Source organism: Podarcis pityusensis (genome assembly GCF_964106645.2).
Source record: "Podarcis pityusensis genome assembly, chromosome: 11".
Lineage (NCBI taxonomy): Eukaryota > Metazoa > Chordata > Lepidosauria > Squamata > Lacertidae > Podarcis > Podarcis pityusensis.
The window spans coordinates 10,019,011-10,036,830 of NC_138036.1; the positions used below are offsets into that span (position 1 = coordinate 10,019,011).

General features: G+C 46.7%; 1 protein-coding gene and 1 long non-coding RNA gene across 4 annotated transcripts in view; both read left to right on the top strand.

Annotated features, from left to right (window-relative positions):
* LOC308458825 overlaps positions 1–17,820 on the top strand; it is a 470,973-nt gene that overhangs the window by 398,481 nt on the left and 54,672 nt on the right. The gene's annotated exons all lie outside the window — the stretch shown is intronic.
* The window catches only part of CTIF (cap binding complex dependent translation initiation factor), a 201,305-nt gene that overhangs the window by 128,813 nt on the left and 54,672 nt on the right, over positions 1–17,820 (top strand). For 2 of the 3 annotated variants that reach the window (XM_080973494.1, XM_080973496.1), the window contains 2 exons: positions 13,268–13,706; positions 17,225–17,554. In XM_080973494.1, coding sequence (XP_080829620.1) covers positions 13,268–13,706; positions 17,225–17,554 — 769 coding nt within the window. The remainder of the gene's footprint in view (positions 1–13,267; positions 13,707–17,224; positions 17,555–17,820) is intronic. The other variant, XM_080973495.1, reaches the window with a different exon arrangement.

The window sequence follows — 17,820 nt, forward strand, 5'->3', positions numbered from 1 at the left end:
GCTGCTGTATTCAGTGGTACCTCGGGTTAAGTACTTAATTCGTTCTGGAGGTCCTTTCTTAACCTGAAACTGTTCTTCACCTGAAGCACCACTTTAGCTAATGGGGCCTCCCGCTGCCGTTGTGCAGCTGGAGCACGATTTCTGTTCTCATCCTGAAGCAAAGTTCTTGACCTGAGGTATTATTTCTGGGTTAGCGGAGTCTGTAACCTGAAGCGTATGTAACCCAAGGTACCACTGTACTGAGTCAAACCACTGGCCTACCTAGCTAGTATTGTCTGCACTGACTGGCAGTAGTTCCCCATAGTTTCAGGTAGGGGGGCATTCCTGACCCTATCTGCAGATGCCAGGGATTGAACCTGCAACCTTCTGCATGCAAAGCAGATGTTCTGTGCCTGAGTTCTGGCCCTTCCCCTATCATTGCTCCTGCTTCCAGTTACAGATCTTCTTGTTGAGCTATGGCCTTGAGGCACGGCTTAATGAACTTCTGGTTTTGCTGCCTGCCTGACAAGAAACATCTTCATAATGACTGCTTTTGTTGTTGTTGTGCAAACAGAGAGATTCTCCGGCCTCCGTACGCAGATGATGGGTTGTGTCTGGCCTGGTGTGTAACACGTTCTATAGGCCTGCACTATGTCCGTTAATGATAATTATTACAGAGAATGTTCTGTGCTCATAAGCCTGTCTGCCTTCTCCTCCTGCTGTTCTCCATGGTGAGAGAGGCACTGGCAAGCATTTCAGGGAGAGAAAGCAGTTGACTGCCTGCGTTTAGTCTATTTGTGACCTTCCGCTGGTGACAAAGCCTCCCAAACAGGAGTCCACACATTTTGGCTGCGTTTGGCAGACAAATGTTGTTTCCAGTGGTCAGTGAGGTTCAGCTTTCTTGCCCCCTGCCCCACAGAGACAACGCACCGTATTTTTCGCTCTATAAGACGCACCCGACCATAAGACGCACCTAGTTTTTAGAGGAGGAAAACAAGAAACAAGAAAGCACCGCAAAGCCTCTTGAGCGAAGAGGCAGGATTACGTGGGTATCCCTGAAGCCAGAAGAGCAAGTGGGATCTCTGTGCACCGATCCCTCTTGCTCTTCTGGCTTCAGCGATAGCTGCACAGCCTGCATTCACTCCATAAGACGCACACACATTTCCCCTTACTTTTTAGGAGGGGGGAAGTGTGTCTTATAGAGCGAAAAATACGGTAAGTGTTTCCTGTAGTACATGCAGTCTAGTTGTTGGCAACCGTCTGTCTCAGGAGGCGATGCAAGAGTGTGCCTTTGTGAAGTGAAACTGTTGGACTTAGCACCTGCTATACCTGCTATGACATGTTTTGTCGCATCTGGAGCAGATGAGGATGTCCGGTTGTGCTACTGCAGATGCACCATGGCGTTATTTCTCTCTGCGCTCCTCCCAGAGGTCATTCCTCCCCTGGTCACTGCTACAGATACATTATCTAACTGCCCATCCCCAGGCACCGCGGTTGTCAGCAACAGATTTAACTCACAACAGAGTTAATGTTGCCAGCCTTCATGTCATGTTTGAAAACATCTTTGTAACGCAGAGTTGGTCTGCCAGTTGATCTGGTGCCGGAAACCAGCTCCTGTAGAGCACACCCTTGGGGATTCTGCCATCTTCCAATCTGCGGACATGACCAATCCAGCATAGACGTCTAAACCACCGAGCCTCTTGGGCTTGCTGATCGGAAGGTCGGTGGTTCGAATCCCCACGACGGGGCGAGCTCCCATTGCTCTGTCCCAGCTCCTGCCAACCTAGCAGTTCAAAAGCACGCCAGTGCAAGTAGATAAATAGGTACCGCTCTGGCGGGAAGGTAAACAGTGTTTCCGTGTGCTTTGGCTTCCATCATGGTGCCCCATTGCACCAGAAGCGGTTTAGTCCTGCTGGCCACATGACCTGGAAAGCTGTCTGTGGACAAACGGCGGCTCCCTCAGCCTGAAAGCGAGATGAGCGCCGCAACCCCATACATTGGTACCTCAGGTTAAGTACTTAATTCGTTCCAGAGGTCCGTTCTTAACCTGAAACTGTTCTTAACCTGAAGCACCACTTTAGCTAATGGGGCCTCCTGCTGCCGCTGTACCGCTGCTGCACGATTTCTGTTCTCATCCTGAAGCAAAGTTCTTAACTATTTCTGGGTTAGCAGAGTCTGTAACCTGAAGCATATGTAACCTGAGGTACTACTGTAGTTTCCTTTGACTGGACTCAACCGTCCAGGGGTCCTTTACCTTTTAGACATCACTGAGACAGCAGTGTGAACTTGTTGGGAATGTGGGCTTGGGAGAGCCCATCTTTGTTTGAAACTCTTGGAATTTATTTATGTATGCAGCCACAGTGGCCCGGGTGGTTATATGCCCAGATATGGAAGGAAGATACAGCCCCTACAAGGGAGACTGGCAGACTAAATTAATGGAATATTCTGAGATGGCTAACTTAACAGAGTTTGAGATCAGGAAGAATTTTTAAAGAAAGAATGGGGGGAAATTGTGGATTCTTTGAAAATTTATTCCAAACAGCTAAAAACGTTAGCAGGATTAGAATAATTGCAGGAGGAAATGGTAAATGCGTTATAAATTGGTTAAGATTAAATAAGGAGTAACTAGAATATGCAGCAGTAAAAGATAAAACAACAATGAACCATGGAAGGGTAGGGGAGGGAAGTCAAAATTATGATGATGGTTTGGTTATATTGTTTTGTGAATTTGTTGTAAAATTGAAAATGAGAAATATGTTTTTTTTAATGAAACTCTGTTTAGAACAAAAGAATGGACTCCCTCACCCAGTGCTTTTTTCTGGGGGTGCGAAGGGGTACGCATACCCCTAAACATTTTGTGAATCTAAGTTTGGCATCATTGAGGGGCAGTACAGTGGTACGTCTGGTTGCGAACAGAATCCGTTCTGGAGGCCCATTCGCAACATGAAAAGAGCACAACCCGCAGCGGCACGTCTGCTTACGCGCAGGTTGCAATTCGCCGCTTATGCGCATGACGTCATTTTGTGCTTCTGCGCGTGCGCAAGCGGCGTAACCTGGAAGTAACCCTTTCCGGTACTTCCGGGTCACCGCGGGACATAACCTGAAAGAACGTAACATGAAGCGGACGTAACATGAGGTATGACTGTATTTCAGTATGATTAGGAAAATGAGAGTACCCCTAAACATATTTTTAGAAAAAAATCACTGTGGGCCTCACCCCTTACCTTAGGCTAAGTCAGGTTCTGGAGATTGTCTGACTCTGTCTTGGCAATCAACAACCTGTCAGGGGGAATTACTGCCACCTCTACCACCAAGTCAGATTCTGGAGCACATCAGGTGTTCCTGATCAGGAGGTCTGGGCTTCTACTTCCAAACACAGCTCTTTCCTCAGGCAGCTGGCTTGATAGACAGAAAAGCAAACCTATGCCTTCTAAAAGACGAATAAATAAACCCACAAATTAATTTTGCTCTGTAAAAATGAATGGCAGCTAGGTGCCACTAGAGGTCACTGTTGCCGCAGGGGCAAAACCTCCCTTCTAGGAACATGGGGAGCTGCCTTATATTGAGTCAAGCCATTGATGCATCCAGCTCAGTATTACTTATATCAACCTTCCTGCATGCCAAGCACTGAACTATCACCCTTCCCCAGTGTGTAACCTGCCTCCTAGTGATGATCCTGTGCATCTTCTCAGCCCCCTTGAAATATACCAGTGCTCCTTACCCCAAAACTTTGCATTTCACGGCAATGGGTGCTTGGCTAGTCAACACAGAGAGAGGAGTCCCCTGGTTTTACAAGGACCTGAAGAAATTAGAACTTCTCTTGCTGGCCTGCAACTCCATTTCCTGTTGACTTTTCCTTCAGAAATTTCTGCATCGTGGTAATCGTTCAGGCCTTGGGAATCATTGGCTTTCAAGAGTCTGCAGAGTTAAATGACAAATGAGACCAGCAAGCCCTACTATATACAGTAGTCTGTGTTTAAAATTCCTATTCCTGTACATAGAATTCCAGCGAAAGAGGCCAAAACAGAATCAGCTCATGTTGTGATCAGCTCATTAGCTGCAGGTGAAAAATGTTTAATCGGATTTTAATTGGGATTTCCCCGTGCAAAACGGCCTGAGCGCTTAAGAAAGCACTGGAGCTTTGAAATACTATTTTAATTAGAGCTGAGCTGAAATTTCACAGGAGACATTTCCCCCCCCTGAGAACTACTGAGAATTTCCTTTTTTCTCCCCTGGAAAAAGGAGGTCGTGATGCATGAAATTGTCAGCCATGTGATGGGCACCACATCTCTCTGCATCTTACTTAACATCCAGTCTAGGAGGTGGCATGGGTTGTCAGCTTCCTCCTCCCTGGTTCCAGCTTTGCCTTTGTAGAATTCAGCAGGGAGGAAATTGGGGACAAAACCAGAGTTAGTTGCCTCTACCTATCATTGGCTCTAGCGCCACCTACTGTTGGCCTCCCAGCTTTCCACCCTACCCGTTCCAATGGGCAACAGCCTCCACCACCATAGGGGGGAAAGGAAATAAGTTGTGCTATTCCCAAGAAACTTTTTTTTAACAAAAATCTTCCTGAAGAAGTTTGTTGAAAAGGGCTTCCCGGTTTCTCTGTTCTCTGTTTGCAAATAGGATGGAGACTTTTGAGAAGCCATTTGCTCACAGCTCTAATCTAATGCAATTTGAAACAGATGACATAACATGGAAGCTCTTTTTTAAAAATATATTTTTTATTCTTTTTCCATAACAAATTATACATCCAAAACATCTTTTTTACATCCAAATTCCTCCTTATTGACTTCCCTCCTCCCGCCTGAAAAACCTTCCTAGTACTTACTTTCTCCACATTTCTTAAATTTAAATTACACCACCATATTATTAATTAATTTTTTACAATCTAACAATATTCCTACCTTTTCTCTTCACAGAGCTTCCTTAAAACTTACAAACGTTATCTGATTATCACTTAATTTTTGCATATATTCAATAAATTTCATCCAATCTTCTGTAAATCTTTGATCACGTTGGTTCCGGATCCTTCCTGTTAGTCTATCGAGTTCTGCATAATCCATCATTTTCATTCTCCATTCTTCAATCGTAGGTAACTCTTCTTGTTTCCACTTCTGGGCCATCAAAGTTCTTGCTGCTGACACTGCATATAAAAATATCTTCCTATCTTTCTTATCTATCTCATTACCTATTATTCCTAATAAAAACGCTTCTGGTTTCTTTACAAATGTATATTTCAATACTTTCTTCAATTCATTATAAATCATTTCCCAAAAGTTTTTAACTTTTTTACAGTCCCACCACATATGGTAAAACGTTCCTTCCTTTTCTCTACATTTCCAACATTTATTACTTATCTTCTACATCTTTGCCAGTTTTACAGGTGTCATATACCATCGATACATCATCTTCATTACATTTTCTTTTATAGCAGTGCACGCCGTAAATCTTATCCCATCTTTCCACAATTTTAGCCAATCATCTATTTGTATATTATATCCAAAATCTTTGGCCCAGTCAATCATAAGCGATTTCACCTCTTCATCCTTTGTATACCATTCTAACAATTTATACATTCTTGCTAAACTTTTGAATTCATTGTTCAATATTTCTTTCTGAAATTTAGACTCTTCATCAGCAAAACCTCTTTGTAGCATATCTTTCTTAAACATTTCATTAATTTGAAAATAATGCAGCCAATCATTAACATATTCTTTAACCTCTTCAAATGGTCTTATTTTCCATTTACTTCTTTCTCTTTCAATTAACTTCTCATATGTTGCCCAACCCCCCCCCCCCATATTAATTTTCTTTACACTCATTGCCTCCAATGGTGATAACCAATATGGAGTTTTTGGCTCCAATAAATTTTTATACCTCTCCCAGACTTCTATAAGAGACCTTCATATTACATTATTTTCAAAACCTTTATGTACACATTTCTTGTCATACCACAAATATGCATGCCACCCAAATCTATTATCAAAACCTTCCAAATCTAACAATTCTGTATTTTCTAATTTCATCCATTCCTTCAACCAACAGAGGCATGACACTTCATAATATAATTTCAAGTCTGGCAGGGCGAAGCCTCCTCTTTCTTTTGCATTTGTCAATAACTTAAACTTTATTCTCAGCTTCTTACCCTGCCAGATATACCTTGAAATTACTCTTTGCCATTCTTTAAAAATTGCTGCCCCTTTGATTATTGGAATTGTTTGAAACAGAAATAGTAATTTCGGTAGCACATTCGTCTTAATTGTTGCAATTCTTCCCCAAAATGACAGTTTCATTCTTCCCCACACCTCAAGGTCTCTTTTAATGTTGTTCCAAGACATAACATGGAAGCTCTGGAAAAGAAGACAGTTCAAAGATTCACCAAATCTTGGCTGCTCTGCAACGTAAATGGCCTTCAATTTCTTTAATTTTTTTTTATTTTTTATTTTAAATCTTCTGAGTTACAACTGACAATAATCTGTGGTGTCTCAAGAAATCTGTGGAAATCTGTGGTGTCTCAAGATCAGTGAGAGGATGAAAGGCACCCTTTGGGGCTGCATTCGGAGGCACGAATCCCACCCCCACCCCCTTTAGCTTCCCTTTGCAAGGGACAAGAGAAAAATGCCCTTAACTTTTTAGATCTCTGTGATGCAAAATGAGTAGTATTATGGTGTAATTTGGGTAGGGAGTGCTCCACATTGAACTCGTTTGCTGTTCTCCAGAATCTATGCACATGTATCGTGGCACGTAACCATCCTCTGAGTGATGCAGAAACAGCAAAAGTAAGAGCAGATCAGCCTAGCAGTTGGAGCAAAGGGCTGGAAGCCAAATAAAGGTAAAGGGACCCCTGACCATTAGGTCCAGTCGTGGCCGACTCTGGGGTTGCGCCACTCATCTCGCTTTATTGGCCAAGGGAGCCGGCGTACAGCTTCCGGGTCATGTGGCCAGCATGACTAAGCCGCTTCTGGTGAACCAGAGCAGCGCACGGAAACGCCGTTTACCTTCCCGCTGGAGAGGTACCTATTTATCTACTTGCACTTTGATGTGCTTTCGAACTGCTAGGTTGGCAGGAGAAGGGACCGAGCCACGGGAGCTCACCCCGTCGCAGGGATTCGAACCGCCAACCTTCTGGTCGGCAAGTCCTAGGCTCTGTGGTTTAACCCACAGCGCCACCCACGTCCTGGAAACCAAATAGACCCCCCCCCCAAAAAAATCCAATTCTAATGAATAGGAAGTCTGCCTTCAGCAATTCAACTAACCTCTCAGAATCATGCATTTCTCACCTGTGTGTGCCGAAGGTTCAAGTTTCAATCCCAGCAACTTCAGTTAAGATGCTTAGGCAACAGGAAATGGAGAAGACCTCTGCCTAAGACCCCAGACGGTCACTGTCCGTGGGAACAGACAGGACTGAGCTAGATGTCGCAGTTCTCTGACCTCTGATAGGACAGCTTCCTGTGTGCACTGGGAAACCATGCATCAGCAACAAATTCTATACCGTAATGTGCGTGGGGATTTGTTGCTGTTTGTTGAGGCTCTGTAATTCATTGGCCGAGCTGTTTTCATGTCACATAGGCCAGAGCTACATCTTACCTGCCTCTGGCTGGACTTGAGATGGTGCTTTGATCTTAAGAGAGCAGGACAAGACGTTGATCCTCTTGGGAAGAAGAAAGCAAAGCCCCAACAGAGTAGCAAGACAAAAGAGGGGAAGACTCAAGGAAAGAAGCTTTGGGGAATTGATGACCCTCCAAATGTTGTGGACTCTGCAGCCCCCTTCCGTCCCTGCGTCTGCGCACCTTCCTCAGATGAAAACAGGGACATCTATTCTACAGCAGTGTGTTGTCCCCTGTGCCCCCTATATACATGCACTGCCAGTGGAATATGGGGAAAAGGTGGGGCTGGCTAAGCTGCCCCAATGGCTGTTACCAAGAGGAGTACAGTGGAACCTCGGGTTACAGACGCTTCAGGTTACAGACTCCGCTAACCCAGAAATAGTACCTCGGGTTAAGAACTTTGCTTCAGAATGAGAACAGAAATCACGCAGCGGCAGCGGGAGGCCCCATTAGCTAAAGTGGTACCTCAGGTTAAGAACAGTTTCAGGTTAAGAACAGACCTCCAGAACGAATTAAGTTCTTAACCCAAGGTACCACTGTATGTAACAGTATCATACTGGCAGATGTCTTGGTTATATGCGGGAGCCTTTGATAAAACCGTGAGGCTTCCATCATCATCATAGAATAATAATAATTTATTATTTATACCCCGCCCATCTGGCTGGGTTTCCCCAGCCACTCTGGGTGGCTCCCAACAGAATATTAAAAACACGATAAAACCTCAAACATCAAAAACTTCCCTAAACAGGGCAGCCTTCAGATGTCTTCTAAAAGTCAGATAGTTCTTTATTTCCTTGACATCTGATGGGAGGGTGTTCCACAGAGCGGGCGCCACTGCCGAGAAGGCCCTCTGTCTGCTTCCCTGTAACCTCACTTCTAGCAGGGAGGGAACTGCCAGAAGGCCCTCGGAGCTGGACCTCGGTGTCCGGGCTGAGCGATGGAGATAGAGACACTCCTTCAGGTATACTGGGCCGAGCACCGTGGGTGTCAGAGAAGGCATCCATTCTGGATTTTTACAAGGCGGTACTTCTGCTCCACCAACATAGAATCATAGAGTTGGAAGAGACCACAAGGGCCATCGAGTCCAACCCCCTGCCAAGCAGGAAACACCATCAGAGCACTCCTGACATCAGCTTAAAGACCTCCAAAGAAGGAGACTCCACCACACTCCTTGGCAGCAAATTCCACTGTCGAACAGCTCTTACTGTCAGGAAGTTCTTCCTAATGTTTAGGTGGAATCTTCTTTCTTGTAGTTTGGATCCACTGCTCCGTGTCCGCTTCTCTGGAGTAGCAGAAAACAACCTTTCTCCCTCCTCTATATGACATCCTTTTATATATTTGAACATGGCTATCATATCACCCCTTAACCTCCTCTTCTCCAGGCTAAACATGCCCAGCTTCCTTAGCCGTTCCTCATAAGGCATCGTTTCCAGGCCTTTGACCATTTTGGTTGCCCTCCTCTGGACATAGTCTCTGTGGTCAGTGGGCTATGACCATAAATGGGCCCCTGTTTGCCTACACAAGCCAGGCCCCCTTAGGCCACTTCTAGTAAGGGGAATTAAGGCAGGGGTTGTGATATGAGACAGCCAAAAGGGAAGAGTTAGATGGAGAGACAGGGAAACTGGGAGCGCAGGCAAGAGATAAGGGGTGCAAATGCAGAAACGATGAGAGGATGAATTTTTGCAAACCCATTTGAAATGGCCGCATGGTCCTTGGGCATTCTCAGGCCTCGAATAAATGTGTACAGTGGTACCTCGGGTTAAGTACTTAATTCGTTCTGGAGGTCTGTTCTTAACCTGAAATTGTTCTTAACCTGATGCACCACTTTAGCTAATAGGGCCTCCTGCTGCCACCGCGCCGCCGGAGCCCGATTTCTGTTCTCATTCTGAAGCAAAGTTCTTAACCTGAAGCACTATTTTTGGGTTAGCGGAGTCTGTAACCTGAAGTGTATGTAACCCAAGGTACCACTGTACTGCAAGAGAGCAAGAACTCCACATCTTTGCAGATTTACTGTATCATCAATCAGCCTCTTCCTCTAACCAAAATATCTTAGATTTTACCGGAAGCCCCTTCCGCTGACGTCAGCGGCACTTGCTTCCAAGTAAGCAGGCTTGGATCACAGCCCTAAAGCCAACGATCACTTTAGGGTTATAACTTGCTTGTAGGTTTCCCCCAGATTTAAATAAATACAAGAGATGCAATCTTTGTGGTGAGGGGTATGCCATTACGGTGGCCTGACCCCAGGGCTGTTCTGCTTGTAAAAGGAAGTGTAGTGCTTGGAGGTAGTTACTGTGTTATGACAACACGAGACAGAGATCTGCCTCGTTCGCAGGGTTTGGCAAAACTGGATTGTTGACTTCTGTACCTGATTTTATCTAGGAGACAACAAAAGGCTCTAGGGGTCGGTTGCGACTTCAAGCTTTTGCAGAAAGGGAAGGGAAGGGCTGTAGCTGTCTAGTTGAGGGTGCGTGCTTTGCATGCCAAAGGTCCCGGGTTCAAATCCCCAGCGTCTCCGGATAGGGCTGAGTAAAGGTAAAGGGACCCCTGACCATTAGGGCCAGTCGTGGCCGACTCTGGGGTTGCGGCGCTCATCTCGCTTTATTGGCTGAGGGAGCCTGCGTACAGCTTCCGGGTCATGTGGCCAGCATGACTAAGCCGCTTCTGGCAAACCAGAGCAGCGCACGGAAACGCCGTTTTACCTTCCTGCCGAAGCGGTACATATTTATCTACTTGCACTTTGACGTGCTTTTGAACTGCTAGGTTGGCAGGAGCAGGGACCGAGCAATGGGAGCTCACCCCGTCGCGGGGATTCGAACCGCCAGCCTGCTGATTGGCAAGTCCTAGGCTCTGTGGTTTAACCCACAGCGCCACCCGCATCCCTAGGGCTGAGTAGAACTGGGCAATATATTGATAAATGGTCAGAAACTGATATGGCTTTCAGATTGTGATACCGGTTTCGGACATTTTGAGCTCTGGTAATACATTGCGCTGGCTCCAAGTGCCTGCAGGCGGCAAAGGCACAGGCAGGCAAAGCCCGAGAAGGTTTCGGGTGAGCACGCTGGACTGGTGTCTGTGGCTACAGTGGTACCTCAGGTTAAGTGCTTAATTCGTTCCGGAGGTCCGTACTTAACCGGAAACTGTTCTTAACCTGAAGCACCACTTCAGCTAATGGGGCCTCCTGCTGCCGCCGCGCCACTGGAGCACGATTTCTGTTCTCATCCTGAAGCAAAGTTATTAACCTGAAGCACTATTTCTGGGTCTGTAACCTGAAGCGTATGTAACCTGAGGTACCACTGTATTTGGAGTCGTAGGAACAAATGTTAAGTGTCCGCTTTTGACAATGCAGAGTTAACTATCTGCCGTGTGCGTTTCTTTAGCTAGGGGGCTCCTGTAACATCTGGGCGCTCTCCTTGCAAGGGGGCAGGAGGGGCGGCGATACAGTTCCTTGCCCAGGGTGCTCCTGATAAGGAGTATAAGGAGACTCCCTGTACAAGTAGCCGCTGCATGTATCAGCTCATATCAGACAGGCTCTGTCTCTGTTATCCTCTTGGCGTCTACGAAAGCCTTTCCTTTTTCCAACAAGCCACTTGAGTGGAGAGTTTTGTCCCAGGCTGTTGACGCGCCGTACATTTAAAGCACATCCTCCTCCTCTATCCCACACTCCAAAAGAAAGAGAGAACAGGATACAATCTGTATATGTGTTGAGCTCGAAATCGTTTTTAGGTACGTTTTATTGTTAAATCGCTTCGGGATTTTTTGGCGGAAGCGATTCACAAATGCAACCAATGATATCTGGCAGAGTGGGGCTGCCGCCGCCACATTAAGACCTGTTGCTGCAATAACTTATTTTCTGGGGTGCCAATTGGTTTGTTCGTCTTTTTGTTTGCCCATTGGGTGTTTTTTCTGCCCCATCCTTCCTCTGATCCAGAGTACAGGACGCCTCCACAAAATTAATTGTTTTTAAAACAACAAGGACGGCAACGACACCTAACAGCATAGGCACAACAAACAGATCTCTATAGGGAGGCAGTGTTACCCAGGATAGAATAAATCACAGGCCGGATGCCCAAATGAACAAGAACGTTTTCAATTGGCGTTTTGAGATTACATTTGGGGGGACAGTGCTCCATAGACTAGGCTGCACCACTGAAAACTGCCCTGCCACCCTCCTAGCTTCTCTGCCTTCCAACCTCCTATGTCAGTGTTTCTCAAATTTGGGTCCCCAGCTGTTATTGGACTACAACACACATCATCCCTAGCTACAGGACCAGTGGTCAGAGAAGATGGGAGACCGAAGTTTGAGAAACACTGTCCTGAGTATTATTATTATTATTATTGGTGAAATTGCAGTAGATGGTATTTTATTAAAAAATAAATGAGTAAAGCCCATACACTGCTTGCCAGTATAATGTCAGATACTGTTGGTGAGTTCTGTCATTAATGTCAGGGAGGCAGAAGATCTTCTAAAGCCCTTGGGTGTTCCCAAATGCAGGTGCAGGTACAAAAAGGACCAAAAGAAAACAGATCACATGCATATCTTCAGGAATTATCATCCATTGGAAATATTCTGGAAATCCATTCAGGCTAATATCGCTGATATATTAGGATACCATATCCCCTTGAAACCTAAAATATTTCTGCTTGGTTATCTAAAAGACGGTGTTATGGAAAATGATCACGAAATAATCTTTCACCTTATAATTGCGGCTAAGATTATAATCGCTAAAAATTGATACGGGGGAAGAATATATATTCCTACTATATCTGAATGAATCGAGAAGATTTGGTCCATCGAACTATGATTAAGCTAGCTTATTATAAAAGAATACATATGAACAGGTTTATGGGGAAACGGGTGTTTTTTATAATGTTCAGAGCAAGAAATTCGGTTTTAATGTCTAAGCTTGTTCTGCTTTCAACCTGCTGTAATAGTTATTTATTTACGCTCTTTATCTTCCGTTTATAGAATCATAAAATCGTAGGATTGGGAGGGACCACAGGTTCCATCTAGTCCAGGCATAGGCAAACTCGGCCCTCCAGATGTTTTGGGACTACAACTCCCATCATCCCTAGCTAACAGGACCAGCGGTCAGGGATAATGGGAGTTGTAGTCCCAAAACATCTGGAGGACCGAGTTTGCCTATGCCTGATCTAGTCCAACCCCTAGCAATGCAGGAATCTCAACATGTGCTTCCCCCCATCCCATTTGAAACCATACCGGACCCTGCTTAGCTTTACAACTGTTCTGGGAGTTTTATTGTTGCTCGGGGGGGGGGGGGGAATATGTTTGTTTGATATTTTTTAAGGTATCTATACAGTGGTACCTCGGGTTAAGTACTTAATTCATTCCGGAGGTCTGTACTTAACCTGAAACTGTTCTTAACCTGAAGCACCACTTCAGCTAATGGGGCCTCCTGCTGCCGCCACGCCGCCGGAGCACAATTCCTGTTCTTATCCTGAAGCAAAGTTCTTAACCTGAAGCACTATTTCTGGGTTAGCGGAGTCTGTAACCTGAAGCATATGTAACCCGAGGTACCACTGTACTGAGGTTCTGGTAATGTGAAAATATATTTATGTAATTACAAATGGGGAAAAATGTGCTAACAGATTCAGCATTTTTTTAAATAAAAAAAGGAGGAAGAGGACTAAATCAATAACCCCTCTGCTTGTCTTTGCAGGAGGCAAAGGGCTCCTGGGGGAAACAAGTCTCAGCAACACACGGAGCACCAACAGGGCACCGCCAAACACAACAGGGAACACCAGAAGCCCTCGCAGGGAGGCCAAGCGCCACACTCCGCAGGCCGGCCCGGCCACCACGGCTACAGCCAAAACCGGCGGTGGCACCACAACCAGAAACACTCGCCCAACGACAAGGAGGCGCACAGAAATGCCAAAGAGACTGAGAACCTGAAAATCGAGGACGCCTCTGTCTGCACGGTGCACATCCCCCTGGAGGTCCACCGCGGCAGCGAAAGCACGGACAGGCAGTCGCCGCAGTATATCCAGGACCCGGAGAGCAGGCGGAAAGACAGTCTCCACGAGCGGATAAGCGAGAGGCCCAAAATCAACTTGCTCCAGTCCTCCAAAGACAGACTACGCAGGAGGCTAAAAGAGAAGGTGACTCCCTTGCCCCTAGAAGCAAACTGAAATGCAGGCACCCCCAGCCCAGACGTTAGGTAGGGGGAAGCCACTGCCTCGGGCGGCGGAAGCCCTGGAAGTGGTGCTCCTGCGGGTGCCCCAGCTGCCCTGCTGCCTCCACCACTGGCGGAGAAGCAGCGCCGGTGTCGGTGCCGATTTTGGGCAGGGTCTCATCCGAATTTGGCTCCCGCTTCTCAGCCTCCAGTGGCGGTGGCAGGGCAGGGAAGCACTTTCTGTTTGGGCACAATCAGCAAAGTGGGACGAAGCTGCCCCTGCTGTTATGTAGGTGTGCACTTAATATGCCCAGCAGTTTTCACAGGGGAGGGCTGAGCTGTTTGGAGAAAGGGGTGGTGCAAAACCCCTTGCCCTCTGATCTCTGGAGCTCTCAGAGAGGCCTTTGCCGGTTGCTGACCCCTTCTTAGAACTGGCTTAGCATGCACATTTTGCTTTGCACCATGAGGACCAGAAACACTGCAGGTATATCCTTTGCTCTTTCCCCCCAAAGGCAAAGTGAGCCACTTCTTGTGCAAAAGGGTGGAAGCAGCTAGAGCAGCGGTTCTCAACCTGTGGGTCCCCAGATGTTGTTGGACTACGACTCCCATCATCCCTGAGCTCTGGCCTTGCTAGCTAGGGCTGATGGGAGTTGTAGTCCAACAACATCTGGGGACCCACAGGTTGAGAAAGGCTGAGCTAGAGAGAACCATTCTGCTCCTGCCAGTTCAAAGTGAGAGTCGCGTTTGTGGATTCTTAGCTGCATAAATGCTATGTGTTCATTGACATTATCATCGTCGCTTGTAGTGCAGTGGGAATGCAGCAACTTCCTGTTTCCCCAAGAAGATTAAAAATAAGCACACACAGCTAGGAGGTTAGCAGACAAACAAATCCTGTCCGAGCCCTTCCCTAGGCGGCTTACCTTGGCATAACCCACAGACAATGGGCCCCTTTATGTGGGTGGTGGGGGTTCTGTTGTGCCAGCCTAATGTGATGCTGGCATGGGCACGAGCCAGAGATTGGGGTCTTTCTATCCCAAGTGGCAGGGGAAGGAATTCCATGCTGCAATTGCTAAGTAAGAAGGAAGCCATGGGCAGGGGGGAGAAGGAGGAGAGGGAAAGTGTGGATTGGAATTGAGAAACCACAAACCCCAGGGAGCCAACCCTTCGCCCTAGTTGCAATAAGCATCACGCAGCACAGAGATATCTGAATATTGTGGCTCCGAGCCACAATCTGGGGTGTCCATTTTAGTAGTTCTCCTTACTGGGAACATCATGTATTGTTTTCAACACGCAGGTATATTTTTTCATCTTCACAAAGGTCTGTGATGGATTGTGTTCAACCCCCCCATGGGCAATATAGACATATGCACAGATATGTGTGTATATATATATATATATATATATATATATATATATATATATGACACCGCTGATATGTTTTAGTTGGCTTTTTCCAGGGTATGTGCTTTATGTTCAGAATTAAGTCCTGTGGAACTCGGGTAAGGTTGATCCTATAGAAAAAAGTGGTTGATACAGAATTTCCTTTTGCCCTCTGTCTTCTCTTTGCATTAGGAAGGCTGTTGCCACTAGGTGTCGCTATATGTCATTGGTTTTCTGCCTTAACAGGTCCAGCGCAGTGTCCTCTAACGCCGCGTCTTACCACTAGGTGTCACTCTATGCTGTTCATTGCTTTTGCCTACGAGGACTAATACCCCCAAAACAACATATATTCACCCCTATCTATCACCTCTTGTTTAAAAATGTTGCCACAGACATGTGCCCAGAGACCAGCTATGGAAAGATAGTATTTATTGTGCTAATTTCCCTCAACCAAAGCACCCATGAGAGATCCAACTTCTGCTTTAAAACCTCCAAGGACAACGACTCTATACCTAAAGGAGTCTGTTCCACTGCCGAACACCTCTTTCCATCAGAAAGCTTTTCTTAGCCTGCAACGTGCGGCAGAAATTCCACATGTATGGCTTTTCAACAGCATCTCATGGTGATCTTGGGATAGCTGCGTTCCTTCAATTCTTTCTGTCAGGTGGCTGTTAAAAGCACAGAGCTTCCATCCTTAAAAAGTGGCCCATTTGGCTGCAGAGTTTTGGACTCGCAGGCCTATCCAGATGTTTGCTTGGAATAGGTTTGTCTTTTGATTGCTGCGGTTTCCTTAAGATTCATTCCCAGAAGAGGAGCCTATAGGCACTTCATCCATTTCCATTTCTGAAGCTCAGCATATCTGAGGCGAGCTGTTCTAGTTAGTTGCCTGGTGAGCATAGGAACACAGGGTTTAAATTGAGTCAGGCCATTGGTCCATCGAACTCCAAATTGTCTGCTCTGACTGGCAGTCGCTCTCCCGGGTTTCAGGCAAGGTTGTCTCCTAATCAGAGGTGGAGCAAGCTGATCGGGCGCCTGGGGTGGCGTGCGTGCCCTGTGCCCAGGGGCGGGGCCAGCCAGGGCAAGACGCTCCGCTGGGCCTCTAAGGAGTCTGCCTGACCCTCCCACTAAGCTGCCCTACAGCTGGGGGGAAGGCAGCGGGCGGACCGTTTGGGCATTGCGGAGCCTGTGTGCGCCCAAGCCACCATGTCTCCCCCAGGAGAGTCGCGTGGCTTGGGCACGCTGCAGGCCCCGCAGTGAGTGCCGTCCTCCATTTTGTCACCACACCTCAGTGGTGACACCCAGGGTGGACCACCCCCACTGCACCCCCCTTCCTCTGCCCCTGCTCCCAGTCCTACCTGAAGATGCCAAAGACTGTTTAGGGAAGCTTTTAATGTTTACCATATTTTTTGCTCTATAAGACTCACTTTTTCTCTCCTAAAAAGTAAGGGGGAATGTGTGTGCGTTTTATGGAACGAATGCAGGCTGCGCAGCTATCCCAGAAGCCAGAACAGCAAGAGGGATTGCTGCTTTCACTGTGCAGCGATCCCTCTTGCTGTTCTGGCTTCTGAGATTCAGAATATTTTTTTTCTTGTTTTCCTCCTCCAAAAACTAGGTGCGTCTTGTGGTCTGGTGCGTCTTATAGAGCGAAAAATACGGTAATAGGTTATTGTATTTTAGTGTTCTGTTGGAAGCTGCCCAGAGTGGTTGGGGAAACCCAGCCAGATGGGCGGGGTATAAATTATTATTATTATTATTATTATTATTATTATTATTATTATTTATTAAACCTGGGACCTTCTGCTTCTAGCCCCTGAGCTATATACCCCTGCCCCAACTGAGTTGAGACAGTTACATGGGATTCAGTGTGCGGTATAGACATGCCCTCGGATGTTGTGTCCAAGCACCAGTTAAAAGTTAAGCTGCTCCTCACTGCAGGTTCAGATTTTTCACAGCATGCTTAATGTATACTTTAATTGCATAGGCCTCCTTCCACGCTTCCAAACTTGTCGTTTGCTTGGTGCAACTGTGCTGATCTGTCTTTTTTCTTTTTCTTTCCTTCCTTTTTCTTCTCTCCGAACCCACCCCCCCACCCCCGCCCCGCTCCACGTTTCCCTTGCATAACAGATGCCTTGTCTTTCCCTTTTCACGGATCAGGACGAAGTGGCCGTGGAGTCCACCAACCCTCAAAAGAACAAAATGGACAAACTAATTGAAATTCTCAACAGCATGCGGAACAACAGCAGCGGGGTGGACTCCAAGCTCACCAACTTCATGGAGGAGGCCCAGAACTCCACCAACTCCGAGGAGATGCTTGGGGAGATAGTTAGGACCATTTACCAGAAGGCCGTGACGGACCGCAGCTTTGCCTCCATGGCCGCCAAGCTCTGCGACAAGATGGCGCTCTTCATGGTGGAAGGCACCAAGTTCCGGAGCCTCCTTCTCAACATGCTACAGGTAACCAGACAAATCGCAGCCGCGGCTTTTGCTGCCGCTGCTGCTGCTGGCATGCCGTCGCTTACGGAGAGAGAAGTCCGTAAGTTCTGACCATGCTTGAGCTGCCTCCTTCGTTCCATTCTCACCCAATTAATTTTAGAAAAATGAAAGCATAAAGGGGGAGAGAGAGAGAGGGAACCCAGGGCAGCATTTCTGTGTTTGTTTACATGAGTGTTTCATGGTTACGACGGACTGATATAATTTTATAGGCGCTGCCCGCCTCCCGT